At 38.3% G+C, this 23,876-nt stretch overlaps 2 protein-coding genes across 3 annotated transcripts in view; one reads left to right on the top strand and one right to left on the bottom strand.

Moving 5' to 3' along the window:
* Positions 1-1,290: 1,290 nt before the first annotated feature.
* Positions 1,291-17,079, bottom strand: RIBC2 (RIB43A domain with coiled-coils 2). The gene is made up of 7 exons (XM_037389597.1): positions 16,871-17,079; positions 12,922-13,003; positions 11,051-11,395; positions 10,267-10,385; positions 4,117-4,344; positions 2,393-2,559; positions 1,291-1,436 (listed from the first exon to the last, which is right to left on the bottom strand). The coding sequence occupies exons 1-7, from the start codon at positions 16,985-16,987 to the stop codon at positions 1,355-1,357; spliced, it is 1,140 nt and encodes a 379-aa protein (XP_037245494.1). The 5' UTR covers positions 16,988-17,079; the 3' UTR covers positions 1,291-1,354.
* Positions 17,080-17,353: 274 nt separating this feature from the next.
* Positions 17,354-23,876, top strand: part of SMC1B (structural maintenance of chromosomes 1B) — a 35,923-nt gene continuing 29,400 nt past the window's right edge. For both annotated transcript variants that reach the window (XM_037389596.1, XM_037389595.1), the window contains exons 1-6: positions 17,354-17,477; positions 19,351-19,539; positions 20,079-20,191; positions 21,288-21,491; positions 21,881-22,119; positions 22,562-22,820. In XM_037389596.1, the coding sequence (XP_037245493.1) occupies positions 17,369-17,477; positions 19,351-19,539; positions 20,079-20,191; positions 21,288-21,491; positions 21,881-22,119; positions 22,562-22,820 (1,113 nt within the window). In that variant the 5' untranslated portion in view covers positions 17,354-17,368. The remainder of the gene's footprint in view (positions 17,478-19,350; positions 19,540-20,078; positions 20,192-21,287; positions 21,492-21,880; positions 22,120-22,561; positions 22,821-23,876) is intronic.

The raw sequence follows: 23,876 nt of genomic DNA, 5'->3' as shown, positions 1-23,876 counted from the left end.
GTTAAACCAGAATTCCAAGCTATCACTTACCCTGATACAAAGGAAAATCTGCAGAGTCCATGCTAGTATCATCAGGATGTTTTTATGCCAAGTTTACATCCCAGATTCTGGCAAGCTACACACACTTCAAGATCTGTTCTCATAATCAGCTTCTTTATTTTTATTGCGGGTTCACAATCTCAGAGGTCTTGGAGCTGAGCCACTCATCTCTCACTCTTTCTTCTTTTTTTAAATCATTAAGCCTTCTAACCCTTTTTTCAGTCCTCTGTATGTCAACTATTTCCCTTTTGAATTTCATTTTCTAATCACCTCCATCATCCATTTGTCTGGTGCAGCCAGTTTCTTACATTGCTTCTCATATTTTCTTCCCATGTCTTTCACTTGCCCATTTTCCAAATATCATTGACTAGCTCTTCCATTGCTAAGTCAATTCTGTAACTGTAAAAGACAGGAAGCAAACTGTTTCCCTGAATTACCCTGCACATGCTGAGATTTTTCTCCTTGATTTTGTTTGGTGCATGCTTATTTCTTACACACACACACCCCCATCAGATTTATAAACTCTCCCCACATTCTCCTTTAAAGGCACACTGCCCTTAAATTTACCGTTATTTCTAATGGTGACTGTATATGTAGGAATACTTTCTCCCCTACTTTCCCCCACTTGTTATAACACATATCCATTTCTGTGTCATGCCTCAAATTATAATCACCTCTGTAACTACTGAAATCTACTCTTCCTATTCCTACTATTCAGGAAATAAAAGCAGTATTTCTGAATCAATTTGTCCATTTCTTCCTCTTTGCTTGCTTTTGTGTCTTGGCTGCTCTTTTTTACCTTTAAAAACAAAGCCAACACCCCCCAAAAAAAAACCACAACCAGAACCACCAAACAAAAACAGACTACAAACAAACAAACAAACCAACAAACAAATTTCTTCTCTCCCACAGAATCTGCTAAGTGTGCACCACTTGTGATTTACATCAGACAGCATTCCCCTCTGACCAAGTTGTATAAAGAAAGCAACGACGTATTTTGAATTGTGATTCCCTTCCAGAAACTGATTTCTAAAGGCACAAATGATGTAAATATTACAGTTAAGTCTGAGACACAATAATCAAACAACCTACTATTAAATCTACTAGTACTTTTTAGAAAAACAATCAAGTTTAAGAATTACTACAGTGCCTTCCTCTTTGAACAGGTGTGGCCTAGCAGACCATCCTTTAGTTTGAGTGCACTGTTTGAACAGGGTAGAGAACGAATAAAAATGATAAAATACAGGATTGCTCAATTAAAAATTTTAATATGCCTACATACTTCTGTATACTTCAAGTTAATTTATCCAGAATGTCATCGGCTGGTTGTATTAAACTGTGCATGGTACTGTCCTGTTGGAAAATTCGAATATGCTTCTTCTTTAAGATAAATGTTCCTAGCAATAAATAAAAAAAAAGATGCAGTTAGTAAATGTTTTCTCATTATAATACAGAACTAACCTGAGAAACCTAAAGAAGATGTAATGCATAAACACTCATAACTGATAATATAATTCACAATTATTAGAAATTGAATTTAATATAACTAGATCTTTTTCTCCAAAACTGCCACATCTCAATATAGCGAACGTGATTTTTTTCATCCAAAAATAACCTTCCAAAAATCTCACAGTGAAAACCTAAATTAATACAATCCCAAATTTTTGCCTTCATAATAGGAAAGCATCAGGTACTGGAAGTTCTTTTGCAAAATGTATGTATGCACGCATGATGAGAAAAAAAAGGAGAAAAAAAAAACCTGGAAGAACCGAACACTAAATCACTTGGTTTGACTTCTTTTTTTCCTTCACATATTATCTTCCTCCTTTCCCAGAGCAGACACCTCTACCTCTCCACCAAGACACGTCTGGGGGTTAGCTAAAGAATCATCTAGTTTTGTCATACATAATGGAAAAGCTCCATTTGTGCCATTAGCTTAACTCTGAGCTATCAGAAACAGGAAGTTCTACTGATAATCATCCTTTTTTGTTTCAGAAAACTAAGGTAAATTAAAGAAACATGTACTGTTCTACACTTGATAGTATCATTTTCTGCATAGTTAATTGTATTTATTCTCGGCTATCTACATAAAACATCTGTTGTCAGTAGAACACTTTGAAGAACTCCAGCTACAAACTCACACATGGAAGTTAGTAACAATCATAACCTATCTTTGAAGACTGTTTAAATAGTACTGAAAAACACACTTAAGCCGGATTGTTTATTTTTTTAGAAGTATAAACTTGTATTAAAAGAAGTAACAATACAAGTATGAAAGCTCTTTGAAAGTCAATCTATTGTGTTAATGTTAAAGAGTTTGACTTGAAAAGAAGAAAACTCTTTTGGTGCTTACCTTGCTTTCTGCTCCTGAGACAGCTTTGCATTTACGTTATCTAAAGCTTGGCGGCGTTCCCGCTCCTGTCGTTGTTGATGCCGCTCTAAAACTAACTGTGCCCTTGCAGCCTGTGTACTTTGCCTGTCCCATTCAGCATCTCTTCGGTGTTCTTCCTCTTTGACTCTCTACAGGAGTGAAAAAAAATGCTTCATTTTCACTTTATTCAAAGATGAAACAGTATATATAAAGTCTGGCAAATCAATCCAAACAAACTTGCTTGCCTTTAGTGATCACTAGGGGTAGCATCTGAAATAGGGAGAAAAAGCGCTTCCAAACTAGGTAGGAGCCCATGCATTAGGCATAAGATATCACAGATGAGAAAGCTATACTTTTCCAAGGAGCAAGACTCCCACCTCTGCACAAGGTAAGAAAATTAGGATCTGCCACCTGGCAGAAGTAAGTTATTCAGTAGATTACTATTTCTCTCTGATATACTAGGTCTTTCTAAAAACCCAGAGCAGCAAGATAAAACATCGGGGTTTGGGATTTTTTTTTTTTTAAAGTTCTTATTAGTAAAAGTTGTAACTTCTTGAGGTCAGAAGTTAGTAGACATCAGTATGGCTTATAATACAGCTACCTCAGAGTAATAACTGACCCGCCAATACCAGATAAGTAGACCCAAATTGTTTGTAACTCTGTCTCTGTTATACTATCACTTCCTTACTTCTTGCCTGACATCATACTGAACTGATTCAAGAAACCAGGCCTGCAAAACCCCTCACTTTCCTTGGTGGGGTTCATTTTCTGCCAGCTTAACTACTTCAATGGGTTCACTTTAGGGTCATAGGAGAGCCAGTAAAATGACAACTCTATCTTCAGCTTTAATAACACCACTGGATAAGACATAGTGTAGCATACAGTATTGGATGGATTAAAAAAAATAATTGAACGGCTATTCATTAGCCATTATGAATTCAGCCTCTGCACTGAATGAGGAAAGTAGCTTCCTACTTCACGATACCTAGGCCTGTACACTCATGACTGCACAGGAAGGGTAAATTTCTTCATTTTGACTGCCTGCTTTCATAGACCTTTAGAGTAGCAATTATTAGCAATATTTCATTTTTCTATTTTCTATTGTAATCCTATCCCAGAGCATGGCTCGTGTGGTAGAAAGGAAATTCTGTTACGTTCATGAGCTTTTAAGACTATGAAATATGCACGAACAGGATCACTGGACCTGCTCTATTTGTCTTGCTCAAGTGCCCTTGAGCATCAGAACACTGCTCTAGCCGGCCCTGCTTTCACCCTCAATTCCTGGCTCTTTCTTCTTCCCCTATGGAGCAGTCCACTCCTGCTCATCCCTTGCAGGCAGCTTGTGCAATCAATCTCAGGTCCTAAACTGCATGATGAAGTCTGGGTCTCGGGCTGCGCAGGACCTTGCTCCCCCAGTAGGCCACCATGGACCATGCCCCAGGATCCCCCAGGTGCCCTGGCCCTGGCCTCCACAGCAACCTTCCTCCCAGCCCAGCTCCAGGGCTCCAGCTCACTCCTGCTCCATGACATTTCCCAGCTGAGACACTGTGTTCAGTTTGATTGATTAAATTTCTGGTAAAATTCAGATCAATGGAAAACACAGTTTTATAATGGGATGTGCAGGGCAAACAATAGTTTCTTCTACAAACACTGTCTACAATTCTATTACAACCAGAAACACAGAATACATGTGTCAGCTTAAATACCAGTTTCTCCAGAACTTGCTGCTGTTGAGAGTAACGGATTGCCATCAGCTGATCCTGATTCATTCCCTTCCATCGATCTGTGATCACACGATGTCTACCAAAGGAACTGACTGCTTGTTCAGGGTTTTCAGAAAGTAAATTTCCTTGAAGGAGGCCGGAAATTTCATCCATGTCATCTTTCATTTTTTGATCCTTTTCCAACTTCTTTTTCTCAGCTAGTTCAGCAGCCTAAATTCAGTGGAAGAAGAGAACTGATATTTTTTCCGTGAGAAAGTATTAACTAAGAGATGCAACAAAATTAATACATCATAACAGGTTTCTTTCCACCTTGTATACAGTTGTCAACAGCATCACATACAAATACTATGATCATGATCCTATTGGCTACGATCAAAAATCTAATAGTATACATTTCTTTAATGTTGTTATACCACATACAGCAAATAATTTGGGGAAAAAATAATTTTGCTTCATAAGAAAAGCCAGAATGAAATAAAAAACAATTTCACATTTATCCACAAGCAAACACCAGTTGGTATTTGGAAACCAAACACAATATGGAAGAAATTTATGATAAAAATTTACAATCTTGAATCACTAGCCTTGATATAGATTACGTAATAGAGAGCATGGAGAGCATGATTAAGCACTCAAAACAAAATAGACAGGAGATGCCTATGTTAAGCCTGAAGATGCAGCCTGGAATCTGTTCCCTTTGCTGATAAAAAATACTAACTTGAGTCATATGATGTGAACATATTTGTAGTATTCGAAATCATAATATGCATTCTTTATGGAAATCACTGTTCCTAGTCCACTATAAGGTCGTAGTCTCCTATTCAGAGGAAGTTTTCCCCTTACAAAACTTGAGAAAGCAATTATTATTTTACTTTAATTGCCTTCCAAAGAAAAATTAGACTAATTAGAGGTAGAATGATAATGCTATGCATCACCCATTTTTAATCCCGTCTCGTTCTTTTGTAACATGTAAACTAAACCATCTGGAACAATGCACAGTGCTGGCTTCCACAGGGAGAGGTGACAGGTTAACTTTCTTCTTGCCGGGGCACAAAGAGCACAGGTTGCCAGACCTGTCTCTCATGTATGTAGCTTTACACATCTATCTTGACTGCAACAGAGCAGTGGATATCTGTTTCTCCAGTTTGTCCAATATTGGCTCATACTCTGTTCAAAAACTGCTGGCTTGAGAATATTCACTTTATGAGTTAACTGGAACAGTTGTGTACTTTCCTTACCAATTAGTAGTTTGCTGGTTGGCACACAGACAATTTAGAAAGTGGATGAGGACAAATGAAAAATGGAGGATTATGCATCAAGAAAGTCACAGTAGGTCAAATAGTCTTCTGTGGCAAAAAAGGTGAAGTTGAAAAATAGTAGGCAGAGTAGCTAGAACATATGAACAACTGAGAATGACAGAACTACCTAGGCATACATGTGGGAACCTGTTCCTTTGTAAATGCTATGGAGAACAATTCTCACTCAGCAAGCACAGTGATCTATGCCACCCTTAAAGGAAACTGCTAACCTGAGTTTGGCTCTACATTTGTAGTTATGGACTTTGAGCCTGGGTGACAGCAGTTCTCCCAAGCATCAGGCCTGGACACTGTCAAAGAATGACTTTTATTTGTTCTAAGCAAATGTGCACAACAACCTGTCAGGGTCTGAACGAAATAACAAATAATACTATCCTAGATTAATAAATTCCATGGCTGATAACAGCCTTGTGCTTTCCATTAAAGTAACAAAAATATTTGATGTGCAAACAAATGAATAAAAGATAAATTCTTTTATTTTTTAGATTTATAAATTAACTAAGATGCAATTCAAATTAGATGATGCAGAAAGCCTCGTATTTAAAAATACCAGCTATCCTATAGGAATGTACACTCTACTCTAAAGCAAGAAAAGAGATGTCTACTTTTAGACAAACAGAAAAGATCAAGCAGATCAAATTCCAAGTGGCAAAACTTCAACTTCAGATCTAGTAATTACTGGCTCTGCCATCATAACATGCAATAATAACTAAATAAAGAATTACAGGCCACTTTTTCCTCTCACTGAAATCAGTGAATACAATTTTTACCAGAAGCTTAAAGGAATTTTTTTTAATCCAAAATGTGTTTCCCTCAAGTTTGTGGGGTTTTTTTTTCCCTCCAGAAAAGTCAGTAACAACTTGACAGGAACTACATTACAATTTCCACGCAAAAAAAAAAGAAAACAAAAACCCCAATGACTTTCAATCATCCCATATTTTGGGGACACTGCACAAGAATATCTGGGTACACAGTTTAGCTTATTAATACTATGAATCAAGCAATTGTTTTTAGTTCTGAAAGTGCTCCAGAGTAAATCACATTTAACAAAGTAATTTTGGATGGACCTCACATAACTACTGCCTTGAAGCTTAAAATGTGTAATTTTTATTTAGATCCCTTTATTAATGTCAATCCACTGTCATCTAGAAATAGATCCAAAAAAAGGTACTCAGACATTGTAACCCTAACCTTCTCAGTTAGTAGGGAGAGCCTAAAATTTCTGAGCTGCCTGGAAATCTTACTGGAGGAAACTCCCAGCTCTATGCACAGCCATGTGTGTACCACTACTGTGCAATGATTAATGACACTGCAAAAGAAAGATTTTAAACTCAGAAAATGCATTGGATTTAACCTATCAAGTCAAATCCCTAATAAGATATAATTCATCAATTTATATCTGCATGGAAGAAAAAACAGATGCACAAATACATGCTCCTTCATTTATTTTGATCTGTGATGCAAATTATGTCTTCCCTACTGCTAAATGCTTCCTTTCACTGTTAATGCAAGTCATAAAGCAAAAGAAGAAATGTACATAGAAGCATTAATGAGGCCAGGATTTCACAAGCTTAGAAGTCTCAAGTGTGTGAGGAACTAACTGCCACCATCACAACTTCTGAAGTCCTTATCACCAAGTCACAAAGCTCACAAATGACTAAAGTGACCTATCCAGGGTCTTTGGAACTTGTGAAAGAGTATTATTAATCTGTATAGTAAACACAGTTCCTTTGTCTGTATTATACAGATACTTATCTCATAGTAGAGAACTGCACATCCAGCACATTCAAGCTAGGAACTTCTGCTAAGCGAGGTCTGTTAAAAATCAGTATGAGTACTGTTTCCTCATGCCTGAAAATGTAGTGCTAAATACTGACGACCCTGGACATTGAATATCAAGAATAGGATGTAAGTAATAAAAGATATTTGCACAGCACACTTCAAAGAATGAAAAAGTTACCATTCTTCTATGTTTAGGCACTCAGATATCTCGTGTCAGGTGAAAAAAAGGCTCCACAGTTAATGCAAATACGTAATTTACTCAAAGCCTGAAAAACTGTTTCGCTAATGTGGCTGCTGGCTCTGAATGTGTCAGTAACGGCATAAAGTTCCATAAATAAGGAACCAGAATAATGCCATGAAATACTCATAGTAACAGTATTATGGGGAAAACTATCAAGCTGTTGTGGTATGCCCAGCAATAAACTCTAAGGACATAAGGTCTGTAATATTGTTAACAAGTCTATAAATATGAGGTCATTAAGTTAGAGATCCTCTGTAATGACATCAACTCACTTTCTTAGCATTACCTACAAAGTGTCTTGGAAAGGATTCAAGTCCTGTGCTATACACATCCTCCTGATTTCAAGAACACAATTGGTACGCCTATCACTGTACTGCTGAACTGGACATTCCCAAGTGTTGTTTTCCTTAGTGAGGAACCTCTTTCTAAAACAGTAGGATTCTGCTGTGTAATCACAATCGCATCAAAATAAGTGAAAAATAGATATTTTAGGCAGGACTCTGGGAAGCCTTCATTTCTGTTGTGTTGCTTGCCAAACTAAAATGATTACTACTGATGTATAAATTATTTCAGCAGGAATAACTGACAGTTTAAGCTAGCAGAAGTCTTCCCTTATACCAAGGACAAAAGCAATATTGGTGTTCCTGGTTAACTCATACTTAGGGAAGAGTTTTTTTGTTTGTGTTTCCGTGTTTTAGTTTTTTAAAAATTATTTTCTTCTTTACATCTCCTAAATATACTGGCTACCATAAGGACTATAGATGATGGCCATGGAGACAATGATTGAACCAAAGCCTAATTCTAGCAATTTTCTTCCTCTCTGAAGATGTATTCTTGTATTATACTTCATCTAAATTACAGTAAATGAGGATTGCCTTAGAAAGGGTAGGTTTGCTTTCTCCCTTTATGGCCATGTCAGACTGTGCATTTGCTCCTCCCAGTCAGGTGCAGCAGTCATTCATTCCAGACTAGTTGATTTTATTTCGGATTTGAGAAATGATCTAACACATCCTGCAGCTTCACGATCATGACATCAACTGCAAGAGACACGGCAGAAAAAAGTAATGAAACTCAGGGAACAGGAAACAGGAGTTTCTCCCTGGCAGCCACCAACAGGTAGAGCAGATGTGTCTAGAGCAAAATGTAGTGTGAGACTGCACCCCTCAAGAGCTTAAGGCCTTCAATCCAGCTACCCTGCTGAAGCTGCTGGAGACTCCTGTTCAACAGATTTGAGGTCAGATACAGAGATTTCTTCTCTGAAGTTTATTCTCAGGCTGAATGCCCTAGTTTTCACTCTTGGGAAAAAGCTGTATAGAAAATCCCTCTGTAACATAGCTTTCACTTAAGGACAACATCACTGAAAGGCCTGGCAACCTGAAACCTGTGGCTTGCATGTTTAATAAAGAAAAGCAGCAACTGTACCAGCACATTATTTTAGGAAAAGAGAAGAGCTTTTCTCAACCATTCAGCAAAAGAAAAGCTAAAAACAGTATCACAGTCACAAATAAACCCAAAATGAAAGTAAACAACTAACTACCTTGGGAGGGGGGAACAGGGCGGGGGGACACGCAGCTGCAAGCTGTCACTCCAATCTATACAACACAGCAATAAGAACAATAAGAGCTAACAGGAGACTGTTGCCCAAGCCTCCATTATCATGGCCTTATGGCAGGACTTTTTAGTATATTTAATATGCACGCCAGTCAAGTAAAATGTATATGCCCAAATATTACAAACCACACCACACGCAAGCCTCCCACCCCATCACCAAACCCTGTCACAAATTCAGGAATTTTTACATGAAATCAACTGGTATGACAATTATTTGGGATACTACTGCTAGCCTGAACGCACCAGCCACTTCAGGTACTATTGCAGCTATTCATATATAATACTGTTACTGTTCAGCAGCCATGACTTCAAGCAGGAAAAGCGTTTTAAATTACCTTGGGCTATCTATAAACAAAATCATATGCCAAATGTGCCCTGAAAGGCTCAAGCAACACTTACACTAAGACTTGCACACTTATACACTCAAGCCAAAAGACAGCCTACTTGATGTAGGTAATTTTAATGTGACTTATTTCTATGTGACTAGAGAAATTTAAAGCTAAGTCACACTAAATACACTTTAACCAAACTAACAGCATCTGTGTAGCCCTTTGAGCTGTATATATAAGCTGAGTGGAAAAAAAAAATTGTGCAATAAAATAAAAAACTGGAGCATGACAGATAATGGTACTAAGACAGACAGAGAAAAGTTCATGACATGTTTCTATAGGTTCCAAAGCATCCTTGATAAACAACCAAGAGACAAGTACAGAAATAGCAAAGACGCAGCCAACATGCCAAAAACAGTAGTTGTGGGGAATAAAGACAAAAAGCTACTGGCAGTAATGTTTCTATACAAGCAAAAATAAAAGCAGGCAGACACAGCTAAGATTATCCAAGAACTGATAAAAACCCGAATGAAGTATGGAAGGCTTTTGCTGTACCCTGGTTTACAGACTACAAGTCCCTGAGAAATTAGGGATTTGTTGCTGTCCTGCCAGTCAGCAAGGTGAGAACCAGGAGGAAGAATTTTGACAGAAGGTAACCAGACAGAGGATAGCTAGATCCTTGGAGGGGAGAAAGTGAATAAATTCTATCTTCCAGTTACTGAAACAACCTTGGAAGTTAGCTGCTAAGAAACTTCTGTGAGAATATCCATTACTCATCGTACTTCTGCACATCTTATTTTCCTTTTGTGTTTCCCCTTTTTTTAAAAAACAAACCAACCCAATATTAATTTACCTGGGTTCTATTGAAATCTTTAGTAGCTACACAGACAGCACGTCTGTTTTCTTCTTCTTTTCGTTGTTGCTCCATAGTCTTTTGGTCAAGTTCAATCCTATTCTTGTCATAAAGATCATCTAAATTATATTAAAATGAAATTTAGTCAATGTTCATGGACATAATGCGTCATATGAGTAAGCCACTATAAGAGAGAGACAGAGAGGAGCTACAGATACAGTAGGCTGACTTACATAACTATTTCCAAATCCTACCACTGAAGCTTTCCCTCCCGGGATTTCAGACAACTCATTAAATTAGTTTATTATGTTTGTCTTAACAGTCAGACAAAGTTAAAATGGAAAAGTGTTAAGTACTGAAGAAAAAAATACTTTATGCCACACTAGAAAAAACAGTATTATTTTTTTCTGCTCTAGAACAGTAAAGATTAGGTCTGATGGTCTGGATGGTCCAGAACAGTAAAGATTTGGTCTGGACAATTTGGTCTGATGAAGTAAACATACCATCTAGCATGCAAAACACCAATGTTTTTTCAGCATGCTCCAATACCTCATTTGAGGCATGAACCAGAAATGAAACCTAGGTGATGTTACAATCATCAAGTTATTAAATACAGATTTCTTCAGTGAGATACCAAATACATCAGAGCTTGTAAAGTAAAAACTGCTGCAGTAGTTCTAAGAGTTAAATACCGCATACATTAAAATACTGCTATGTCAAAACGACACAACCTATCAGAATTGCCGAGCAAGCAGATTAGAACCTTACTATCTTCTCTTGGTACCTGCAAACTTTTGATCAGCTAATGCATTCTTCCAGTCTCTCTGTTGCTGAAGCAACCACACTCTCATCTGCTCCTTTTGAAATTTCATCCTCTGATCATAGTTTAAGTCTTCACCCATAAACTTCTGCAAGCCAGATACAGTACATCGAGAGTCACTGTCTGAAAGTCGAGCAGGTCTATCTTTCTTTAAGGCTTGCGGATCAGACAGGTCAAATTCACGTCTTGTTTCTGGCTTCTGAAAATTCTTCTGAAATTCACTGATAGACTTATTTATGTTTCTGATATCATTTTTCTGTCTTTCTTCTAATATACACATGATCTTGTCATTTTGCTTCATTTCATTAGCTAAAGAAAAACAAACACAATGAAAATACAACTCTTAGAGGTGCATGTGGCACAGAAGTGCACATGTAAGATGGAAAATAAAAATTTTAAGAGGAATAAATAGAATATAAGTCTTCAAATTTTTATACCTTATGAAAGAGTATTTGATCTATAAGTACCAGCCCAGCAATGGCTAATTACTAACCCTAATGTTAGCAATATTTACTCATAAAATACTCCCAGTTTTTTAGGTATCTATTTATTAATGTTACAATGAAATATATGCAAGTGAAACAAAGACAATAAACATTTCTAGAATTACGAGGTTTCATTTGATTAGAACTTGCAGTAACACATGAAATATACTGTATACTAGTTCTTTCAATTTACAGTTACAACTGAAACACACTAAGTTGCTTATTAAGAAAAAAACAAAAAGCGGGCTCCCAATGAAAGGAATATAGATAGTTGTTTCATAGTTCCAATGATTCACCTAACCATAGCAGTGAAATAATTAGTTGGTACAAACACTTTCAGAACAGTTTAATAGCTCTCACCCATTTAATCAAAATCCTGTAATTGATTTAGTTTTAAAGAAAAACAAATGACAAAAAAAACCCACCCAAAACTAGCCATTTCAGCCACTTAAATATACTCCACAAGAAAAGATCATTTCCTCTGTTGCCAGACTACACATTGCTTCTGGCAGTTTCCTACGAGTCAGCGTCTAACAGGTATTCTGCCAGGAAAATCACAAGCAGCCGTAGAAGCACAGCATGGAAGTTGGCAGCTCCATTCCAGCTCTTCTTGAAACCCACAGAGAGCTCAGTCTGTGGGACCTTTTCACATGATACCACAAGAAAGCATTCCAAACACAGAGGGCCACAAAGGGTTTTGAGGTTAGGGGACACGGATGGAAATATTTGTGTAGCTACATGTTCTGACTCAGCAATGGCTGTTGTACATGGCTCATGCTTCTAGCATCAATAATCTATAGAGGAATGTATAGAATCTATATATTCTATTGAAGAATGCCAGACAGAGCATGGGCTTACTCTACAAGAAAGCAAACAAACAAATTTGCCACTTCTCTTCTGAAAAGAACAGTATTAAGTAATTAAGGTTTTTTAAATGCTTCTGTTATCTTCAGGTCTCCAAACAATGCTATTTGTCAACATGTACTTAAAGAAACCACTGAAAATTCCAGCCTATTAGAAAATGTATACCAGTTTAATCATGTCAATATAAACCTTAAGATACTAAGGAAAACACATATTGTACCACTGCACATGTACGAACATAAACATGACTATACATAGTATTCCATTTGTATGTCTGAATGTAGAGAAAAGCCTACAATTGTGCTTATATATACATATCCTGATTGACAGGTTTACGTAGACCTATATAGCAAGATTCAAGGAGACAGGCTCCATATAACAATAAATATGGCAGTCTGAAACCTATGAAGGGGAAAAGAAAGCAGGAAACAGATGGTAAATTACATTTAACTCTTCACAGAAATACCATAATATCTATGAATATACCAAGTTCTTCATTTCGTGCTTTTTCAGCTGCTTCCTGAATTTTCCTATCCTTGACCTGGGCATCCAATGCATCTTTATCAACCTATGAAAATGAAAAAAAGCAGCTCTTTAAGAGATACTATGTTTGAATGATTAAAAACAGGCATTGTCAAGCTACATTGATTCCCAGCTGTACAAGACAGATATAAACCCACTACCAACAGAGTATATATATATATCACTATTTCATGTAGGTAACAAAAAGAAAATCCAGAAACAGCATTATTAAAGTTTGTTTGCTTCGTTTTAATGCTGATAGGTATATTCTTACACCAAATCAGAACAAAACACTACATTTACATGATAAATGGAGCTATAAATGTAAACATTTAAAGCAGCACTGCACAGAATATGTTTTCCCCATTACAGCTGTCATTTTTTCTTGTTCTGCTTCCATTTATAAAGCAGGTAAGCATTCTGACAGTCAAGATGACAGGAAGTTGCAATAGTTCAGATTTCAAAAACATGTAGATGGTTGACTAAAAGTGTGTTGAAGAAATAATGGGGAATGGACAGAAATTTTCCAGTCTTATCTGACAGACGGGCATACATGTAAGCTGCCGAAATGCAATACTGGGTGCCATCTGAGATACACACAGACATCTACCATGAGCTGACAGATATGGTACAGAATATTCATATCCCTGGAGAGTACTACCTGAGCTAAGTATAATACCCTAAAGTGTATCATCAAATGGTAGCAGTCACCTCATTTTAGGCAAAAGAATCGGGTCCCAAATTCGTTGACAGAAGGTGCCAAAGTAATAGGCACAAACCTGGATTTTGTGTCTTTTTTCATTATTATTATTTTTACTGGTCAACTTACTGTCTTTGAAAGATTTGACAAAAAACAGTAATAATTCTAGTAAACTCTTTTGGTAGTCTTTGCCTAAAAACTATTCAGATCAAGGCAGAAAGACCTAAACGGGTCATGGCTGAAAATACAGAGTTAGTGCTGTAGAGGACTACTGACTATACCAAACAGACAAAGAGGTAAATCTTAAACAAGGGTGAAACCATAACAAATTGTACAGGGTATCATTGTCCAAAGACAGTGATGTTGTGGCCATTAAATATCTACCCATTTAGAGGTCTCATTTGGGAAACAAAGCTTTCAATATCACTATAGGAAACTGTTAAGAAAATTCAGTATGACTCCATTAGTAGTTTCTAGCAATAATACAGGTTAAGGCAATGCATTGACCTGCATGTGCAAATTCAGTTATGCTGTCAGCTCCCTCCCATTTGAACAGGTTACCCTTGACAAGAATACTTCCTTAAAACAACCAATGAGTCACATAAAGCTACAGGTTTAAGTGTTAAAGTAACGAATGCCTACTATGAACAGTTTGAAGCAGCTAATTTCTAATCTACTTATATTTACGTATAATAGTTCATATATAAATGGAAAGTAATTTTTCATTTGGACTATTCATCTGAACTCTTTTGGGAAATTAGTTTTGTTTATTGAGGATAAATGCTCAAATCTGTAAGCAAAGCCAGCAATATCTTTTCCATTACTCAAATGAGGAAACAGACACAGAAGTAAAAGTAATATTAAAACTAGTAATAATCAGGAAAAAAAAATTTAAAAACTCCGTTCCCATTCTCCTTCCAGTCAGTATAATCTCCTTCCAGTCAGTGTAATCTCCTTGTTTTAAACTACTCAATCCCTGCTTAAGGGTTCATGGTATTTTAAGTCAAACTGCCTTTATTTTTTAATTTTGTCAGAGACAGCCACTCAGCTGAACTGGTGAGAGAGAATGCAAAGAATCTGAAACCACATTGGAAATACTCATATAGTCTATCTCTATATAGATTTGTTGACTCTTAATGCTTGGGACTTGGCCTAACTTCAAAGCACAAGAACAGCCTCTTCTGTCACCAGTCATTGTTCAGCCAATGAATAAGGAATATTGAATGATAATAAGATATTTACAAAATTCCTAAAATGGACTCTGCTTGGATCTGTGAAAACCTGTCTGATAAGTTAATTCTTGAAGGTATTTGGGAAAGACCTTCAGATGGTGTACTTCAGTACTGCTCAATAAAATACACTGATATGCTATTTCATTCTCACCTATTTCATTACCTGAGAATTTATGGTTTACATTTCATTTTTAAAGGTCTAGAAAAGACACCTTCCGAGAAATTACATGTCTCCTGATGAAAAAATTAGAACCATCTTACTATACCCATCCCACATCTGTTTAAAAAAAAAAAAAATATTATTAGCTCCTTCCACTTAAGTGTAGAGGAATGAAGCTGGGTTAATTAACATTGATAACATACAGCTGTGGGCTGGCTTCAGGGGCAGCGGGTTGGCTGATGTAGATAAGGTGCAGCTGTGGCTGGTTCTGTTAAGTGGCTGGGCAGCCAATGAAGACAGAGCAGTTGAGGAAGAAGCAAGAGAAAAGAGAGAGAGAGCGTGTGCATCCTGAATGAGGAAAGACTAAGAGAAGGCAGCAGTGGGACTGGCATGAAGAGTATGTTGGTATGTGATGGTAAAAGACCTTATTGCAGCTGGCTAGTTTGGAGAATGCTGTGACACTTAGGTATATTGTTGGCTACTATATGTCAGGATACTCTATCAGGCTGGGCAGCCTGTCCTGTTTATTAAGTGGGAACTGCTGCTTTGGTCTGCAACTACAGTGATTCTCGCATAAGAGCAGCTAGAATAAATCCAAAGCACTGTTGGAGATAAAGTGAAGATTATCTTTCCACTGACTTGAGATATATTTCTGTACTAAAGACAAGGTGGATCTAATTGATACCTGTTGCAGTTCTACCAGTCCAATGAAGTCAACAGTTAGGAATTATTTTCACCAATTCTAAATTTGGTTCTATGCTAGTTAATGCTGCAGCACTTAACATGTGATATATGCATCAGCACTGAGCACTCAGAATACTTTACAATAATTTAAACTTATTTCACCTTACAGTACTCTTCCCTCCATGCACACACACAGAATCCTAATGAGGGCCTTTGGAAACATTACAGGATGATTAAATGAACTACTACATCCAAATTTTAAATTGTTATAAAATAAAACATAATTTCCTGACATTCAGGGTGCAAACTGCATAGATGGCTCTAGAGAAAGCCCACCAGTATGAAGCTATCATCCCCATAGGCCTTCACAGACTGAAAGGTGCTCACATTCAGACCCCCACTCCAAGAAAGATCAAACACATCAATTAATTCCATAAATATGGCCTAATGGATCTCTCCTATTTTGCCTGATGCAAAATAGGCCCCAAATACAGGATCCCTTTCAGCAATAAACTGCTCACAGGGCCAAGCCTGCTGTCTAGTGAGATTCAAGCAGATGAGGGAAGTTATCAGCAGTGAGGTAAAAAACACTGGAATTTTTACGCCACGTTGCATGAGCCGACTTTGCATGCTTCTGGCTTAGCCCAAAGTAAAGCATATTACATTCACTTCCACACAAGTTAAGGGTGTCAAGATAGGGCTTTATCTTTTTGTCCTGTTCAGGAAATCGGAAATCACGCCCTTGAACCCTACAGCAGTGGACACAGGCCGCCTCAGGCTCTCTCACACACCTGGCAATGGCTGCCAAAAATAACTTGACGAGGCCTAGAGAGTATCAACTCGCTTATCACCAGCAACTTTTTAAAAGCACCTCAGCCTTCTGCAGCTTCTGTTCTGGCAGATGCCACAAGGCGTTTTCTCCCCGCTTCCCATCCCCAGGCACCGGCCGTGCCCGCAGCCACCGCCGAGGCGCTGAGGGGGCTCGCCCCCCTCAGCCGTCCGCGCCGGCACGGCTGCCCACTCCGGCCTGCCCTAGTGCTTGTCCCCGCTTTAGCGTCCCCTCAGAACGCACCGGGCGGGGGAACGGCACCACCCCGCCCCGCTGCGCCACGCCCCGGGTGGGGGCTGTGCCCTCACCCCTATGGTCCGGACCCGCGCGTTGAAGATGCGGCTCTGCCGCTGCAGCTCCCGCTGCCGCCGCCGCTCCAGGGCGGCTGCCTCCTGCAGGTCTCGCTGCAGCCCCAGCCCGCTCATGGCGCCGAGAGGGCAACCGGCCGCGGGGGCTGCGCGCGCGGCAGCCCGGAACGAAGCGCGGCCGGAGAGAGCCGCCCGCCAGGAGAACAACGCACCGGGTCGCGATGGGAACGGGAGCCCCGCCCCTTCGCCGCTCGCCCCGCCCCTTCGCCGCTCGCCCCGCCCCCTCCGCGCTCGCGCCTTTGTCGCCCAACGTGGCGGCAGGCGCGAGGCGGGCGGCCGCTGAGGGCGTGCCGTGGGCAGCGCCGCCTGTCGCCCGCTGAGGGGAGAGAGGCCGGGGCCGCGCAGCTCCCGCCTCTGGGCGGCAAACCGGCGACATACGCCCTTCGGCTATTTAAATCGGGTGGGGGAGTGCATGAGCCAACGGCCTCTCCTGCAGGGATGGGTTACCTGAAGCTGCTGGTGATACAGAATTTCAAGTCATGGCGGGGGCAACAGGTTATCGGCCCCTTCATGAGGTTCAGCTGTATCATCGGGCCCAACGGATCAGGTAGCAGGCTGGGGAGAGGGAGGGGGGGTCACTGGGCAGCTGGTGGCTCTGTTTCTCCACTGTAGTTATCAGGACTGATGTTTCAGTTTTGGGGTCTTTGCCTGTTCTGTGAAGGCCACAGGCCTGCTAGGGAAGAAATGGCAGCAGTGCAGGCCCAGGGAGCAGGGTCAACATGGCTGTGCCAAGACAGGTGAGGATGTTGTACTTTCTGGTGCTATACAAGCAGCAAGGAAAACCAAGCCAGCAATTTCACTGAAACCAAAGGTTCTCAAGAGCTCATCCATTCCAGAAGTTAAACCCCCATCTGTGGAGGTTTGCCTATGGAGGAATAGCACTGCAGTGCTTGGGGGGGAGTGGGGAAGTAAAAAGTCACACAGGCCTGCTTAAAATTTTTTCATATGCACCTGAGGGTGCAGCAGCACAAGCAAAGTTTTGGAGGCCTGATCCGCTCTTGCTTTTAACTGAAAGTACAGATTTTTCAAGCATGGAAGGACAGAGGTACAGTGGTGGAAAGAATTTCCATTTTTAGTTGTCTTCTTTTTCCAGCTCTTGTAGAATGAGTGGTTTGCAAACAACACACCTTGCCTTTGCTGCTCCGGTTTGCAATTCAGCTTACAATAATCACATAAAGGTGGTTTTACTTTAATACTGTGGCTTGAAAACTGCTTCTTGATTTGAGTCTGTGGTCTCTCTTACATGAGTAAGCGTGTTTGGGAAAGAGTAGCTTTGCAGGATGGTAGCTGCTTTGTGGTTTTAGCCCACAAGAGCCTTGGTTTGTAGATGTGACCCCACATTGTTATCCTGTGGGTGCTGGAACTTCTGAAAATCTAAATCACTTCTTCTGAAAGCCCCATTGAACAAATGGGATTTTACCTTCTATTTGCCACAGTATGATATGATAGGAGGTCAAGGTTGCAAAGATGGACTTGGCATTTGGTCTTAGTTTCCCCAGTCTGTTAATGATTTAGCTTATGATTTAGACTTTTTAGATCATGCTGCTTCTTGACTTATCTAATTGGAGTGAGATCTGTGAATGTAAGTAACAATTATTTAGCATTATTTTTGTATTCTTGTCACTTTATCCCTAATCCCCATTGTATGTATTGGAAAGCCTCAAAATTATACATACTTTTTCCAGGTAATTTTCCAGTTACACCTGTATACGTTGTATAGGTTAATCTAGGGAGAAAATTTGTGACTATTCTAATCTCTAATATTTCATTTGTCTATTCCCCCCTAGTATTCTTCCTTTTATGCTATTTTGGAGAATAAGTCAACATGCAGCAGAAGTAGCAAGGTTGAAGACAGGAAAAAAAAAAAAACCAAACCCAACAGTAATGCTCAAGACTAAAGGGGAAAACCAAAAAGGATTCAATTAAGAGAATTTTTGTCTGAGGGAGTATGATCTGAGAACTCTTGCTGTGGTGAATGGATCTGGGAGAGTAGTTGTGTTCTTTAGAACACTGGAGTTATAGTGGAAAAATTCTGGTTAAGCAATAGAATGCTTATGCAGCAAGTCTTCTTGACTGCATTATATGAAGAAAACTACCAAATAAGGAGTATGATGCTTGCTCAGTTTAAGTAATGGCCTCTAGAGATGCCTATGTAAGAAAAATTTGTTCCAACGAGGCTGAACAAATAACAAATCAGTTTTGTGATGATATTTATTACAAGCCTATTATCTGCTGCCAGTGTGTTACATCTTAGAAATTTACTTATTTATTATGTGCAATATTTTTTCTTTAATGAAATGCAGAATTAGAAATAGAACTAATAAAAACTTTTTCATTTATGTATATGGTTTTTAGTTAATTGTTAATCAAATGCCTCCTTTCTGCCATGTCAAAGTGTTTTTTTAAAAACTTTTTTAAAGGAAAATCTAATATAATGGATGCTGTTAGTTTTGTGATGTGTGAAAAGACATCTAATTTGCGAGTTAAAAGTGTTCGAGATCTTATTCATGGAGCACATGTTGGAAAACCAGTTTCTTCTACAGCTAGTGTGAAGATGGTATATTGTGAAGAAGATGGGGAGGAAAAAGCATTTTCAAGAGTTATCCGTGGTAGGTAGTGGATTCTGTTGGGTGTACTTCCTGTTTTCTGATGTATAAGAAATGGAGACGGAGAATATCCAACTTTGTTTTTCAGACACCTAATATTCTTTCATATTTGCGTGGATTAAGCCCATTAGTATTGCAATACTTCAAGTCCTTCAGTGGTATTTTGATAACCAAGTGTTATAAGTGAAAAAACATACTGGGGCAAAGTTAAAAAATTAAGCAAGTAGTTAATAAATGTTCTTTGTTCCATACTTTGATCTTATTCACTTGGAATATGTAGATGGTTTAGGCTCTAGAAAATGAGGTCTGACACCTTGCTGCAGGCACAAGCGCTTAAGCATTTATCAATACCTTTTTTGGAAGTATGCAATTAGAATTTTCATACAGAAAAATGAAATTATTGAAGTGACTAAGGGAGTAGTTGAAATACCTTTTCTTCTTTGAAGAAATTGTTCAGTTAAATTGTTCCATGAGTTTAGCCCTTTTCCTATGGATTTTATGCATAGCCATTTTATAGTAATTTTTTTTCTTTCCTCCTTTAGGTAGTTGTTCTGATTTTTTTTTCAATGATAAGTCTGTCAGCCGATCTACTTACATAGCTGAGCTTGAAAAAGTAGGCATACTTGTCAAAGCTAGGAATTTTCTTATTTTTCAGGTAAGCATTTAAGGTACTTTGTAAGGAAGATAAAAGCTTCTGAGATTATTTCATAGGACTACATAGTTAGTTATTTAACAGAGAAGAGGCCATCCTTAGCTAATTTCAAGCCAATACATTTTTTCCAGACCTCGACCAAGGATTAGACTACAGAATGGAAATAATGGAGTTTGTGTGTACATGAGAGTACTAGTAAGAAAGAAGCTAAAATGGGAGAAATTAAGTACTTGTATTATTCAGAGTGTATAAGAAAACACGTTTAGTGTGTTATAAATAGGAACAGATAATTTCATCTTAAAACTTCTATTAGTCAAGATGTGTGAAATTTTTAACTGGATTTTACGTTAAGCTTGAGAGATTGAAAATCCTAGTGGGTTATTAGTTCACAAGTATTTAATGATACAGGTCAGAAATGCCATATTTTTATGATGAATGTATTTCACAGGATTATCTTCCTTGCAGTTGTTGAGGAAAACTTCCCAAGGAGGAACTGATTTTTCCCTGTTATGGAAACCTTATAGATGGAGTTTTGTTGTGATAATAGTGTCTATGATGTGGGCATTTGTCTACTGTACAGATAAAATAAATCCCACAAAGCTTATTCGCTACGCTTTACTGAAAATTGTGACTCCTTCAGATCATGAAGATCTGAGCAGCTAATACATGGACAAAAACTCTGTACCATTAACTGTAGGAGTTAAGTAATCTTCCATAACAGTGATTTCAGCGGGTTTGCTTTTGAAATACTGGGGAGGCGGGGGTGTTAGTTTATTTTTCATTGACAATCAATTTCAGTTCCTCTAAAGAGGCTAAATGATTTAACTTTGTCATTCTGATACTGCTCACTGATTTGTGCCTGTTGGTTAAGTTTGAAGGTGTTTTTCATAGACCATATCTGACATTCTAAAACTTAGTGATTTAATTAGGTGAGGTGGCTAGGTGATAGTGCCTTTGGTACTAAACTTTTCCTTGGGTTTGAATCTAAAAGTATTTCCATCCAGTTCTGTTAATCATAAATATATCCAGAGAGAAATCTGTACTATATATCTATATATAGATCTACAGTGCTGCTTTGTATTTGCCATTTTTTCTTTAGGGAACAGTAGAATCAATTGCACTGAAGAAGCCAAAGGAGAGAACTCAATTTTTTGAACAAATCAGTAATTCATGGGAATATGCTGAAGACTATGAAAGAAAGAAGAAAAAAATGCAGCAAGCAGAAGAAGATGCACAGTTTAATTATAACAAGAAAAAAAGTGTTGCAGCAGAACGCAAACAAGCAAAGATAGAGAAAGAGGAGGTAACTCAAGGCTATTCCTTTTTTGCATGTTAAGATCTCAGATCTTACATCTTTTATGAACTTAAGTACAGATTTTCGTAAAAAACCCACCAACTTCTGTTGGTTTTAATCTAATATTTTTTTCCAGGATGGTGTACTATATAAAAACAGTATAATTTAAAATTATATATAGAGGAATACCTATAATAAAATCTAAATAAATGAAAGTGTAAATTTGCCAGTGTAATTAATGAAGTGCTGACTTACATGTTGGAGCTTTATGGTTAGTGCGCATTACTGGAATTATGGCTACAGGTACGTCATCTTATATCGCTTTAGATGTGAAATTAGATGGCTAATGATTAAAAATCCTTTTTAGAAACCATAAATAAATTTTGTAATGTTGGTAGGCAGAACATTACCAGATGCTTATCAAGGAACTGGAAGAAGAAAGGATACAGATGCAGCTTTTCCGGCTTTATCACAATGAAAAAAACATTACTTTTCTGAAAAAAAATTTGGATGAGAAGAATATGGAGGCTAGTACAAAGAAAGAGCAACTTTCTGCAGCAGAGGACGCATTTAGAGCCAAAAAAAGTGTGCTTGGTGCACTAAACAGAGACCAACAGCACATGGAAAGACAAATTAAGTATGTTTTCCAATCGGATTCTCTCATAGTTGTGTTAAAGCACAGTCTGTGCTGGGATTTCCTTGTCAAGCATGTGTTTCCTGTTAAAGTGGTTGGGTGATATCCTAGTGCTATGGAAGTCAGTTTGTAGCAGTTTAGTAAAGTAATATTTAGATGCTGATTTCACTTCTACTACTATGTCCAGGTTGTCAATAACTTCATTATATAAATGAGTGTTTGCTATTAATTTTTATAAGGTTATGCTTCACTTTTCGAATTTCTATTTTCAGTAGATACTAAAAAAAAAATCACCTGTGGGTATGTAACCTTGCAGTTGACCACTGATTATTTTCATGTGTGGTTGAGAGGAGGTTTGTTTTCTTTTTTTTTTTTTTCCGGTGTGGTTTAGTTGTTTTGGATGTGTTGTATGGGTTTGGCTTTTGTTGTTGGTTTGTTTTTTTAGGACTCTGGAAGCATCACTGATTCAGCAGCGATCCCTCTGTGTAAAAGCAAAGGAAAACACTTCCTACCAAATCAAGAAAGTAGAAATGTCTAAAAAATCCCTAAGGGACAAGGAGAAATCCTGTGATAAGGAAAAGCAGAACATAAAAGAACTAGAGATAGAATTGAATGTTATTGAGAAAGCATGGACAGCATTTGAGAAGAAAGTTGAAGAGGAGTTACTGCAGCGAGCAGCAGCTGTTGAGCTGGGAGAAAGTCAGGTGACTTGGGAGGCCAAAAAGTACTGTTTACTAGTGAAGTCCAAAAATCCCTGGTGGTGACAGAAACCATTGTTTTACCAATAACATGTAATTTCTACTGATCTTTTTGCTGTTGAGCTCAAACAAAAACAAAACTGTAGCTTTTATAGTCTGTTTCATTGGATGAAGAGAAATTATGAGGAGGGACTCCCTCATGATTCCTCCCACTCTTGCGGGGGTAGGGGGTGGAGGGAGTCAGATCTCAGAAGTTCTAAACTGTGTAAAGATCTAGGAATTGTGAAATTGGAAATGGTAAGAATCTCTGCTACAGTGTGAAGTACATCTTTGACGCAATGTGAGAAGATCCCTTACTAGAGAAAGCAAAAAATTTTCAGTGAACAAGAAGTTGAGAAGAGTTTGATGGAAGCTTTAGAAGGGTTGTATGCAGGCATTGTCATCTGTGGATTAGCGTTATAGCTACACTTAATTATATGTGGTTAGGTGGTTCTCTGGTCTGTGGGTTTTTACCCTTTGTGGAAGTTCACATGCTACATTGTGGGAGAGTAGGATAGCAAACACCCAGTAGGATCTTGTGGTGAGAGGGTAATTGCTGAGAAATGGCTTCTCAGCTGAGGTACAGAAATATGTCTTCAATTAGAAAAAAACCCCAAGATGACAAGAAAAATGCAAACAAGACTTGGTAGTATACACACCATCTACTGTGGATCAAAATCTAGACCTGAGGTAGCTCACTTAAAAGCTATTTTAAGTTGCCTTAGAAGGAAAGGACTGCATCACTGCATTCACATTTGAAGAAGCTACCTTTGCAACCATATGGACAGAAATGCTTTTAAAATGTTATCTTTTCTCCATTGTCTCTTCCTTAAAATAGTTTTTGACCAATTAATGGGGAACCTGCAGGGTGGTTCTAGTCTGTGGATCTCTCCGCTTTGCGCTTTAGAGGCATTTGGTCAGTTAGTTGTAACTTTGCAGGATGGTTTGAAATGTTTGTTTACCTTATAAAATTTTATTTTAATTTTTTTATGTTTGATAACATAGGAATGCTGTAATTCTAAA

The sequence above is a fragment of the Falco rusticolus genome, chromosome 5, assembly GCF_015220075.1.
Source record: "Falco rusticolus isolate bFalRus1 chromosome 5, bFalRus1.pri, whole genome shotgun sequence".
Classification (NCBI taxonomy): domain Eukaryota; kingdom Metazoa; phylum Chordata; class Aves; order Falconiformes; family Falconidae; genus Falco; species Falco rusticolus.
The sequence above is the reverse complement of the archived record's forward strand: the minus strand, read 5'-3'. Positions and strand labels throughout refer to the sequence as shown.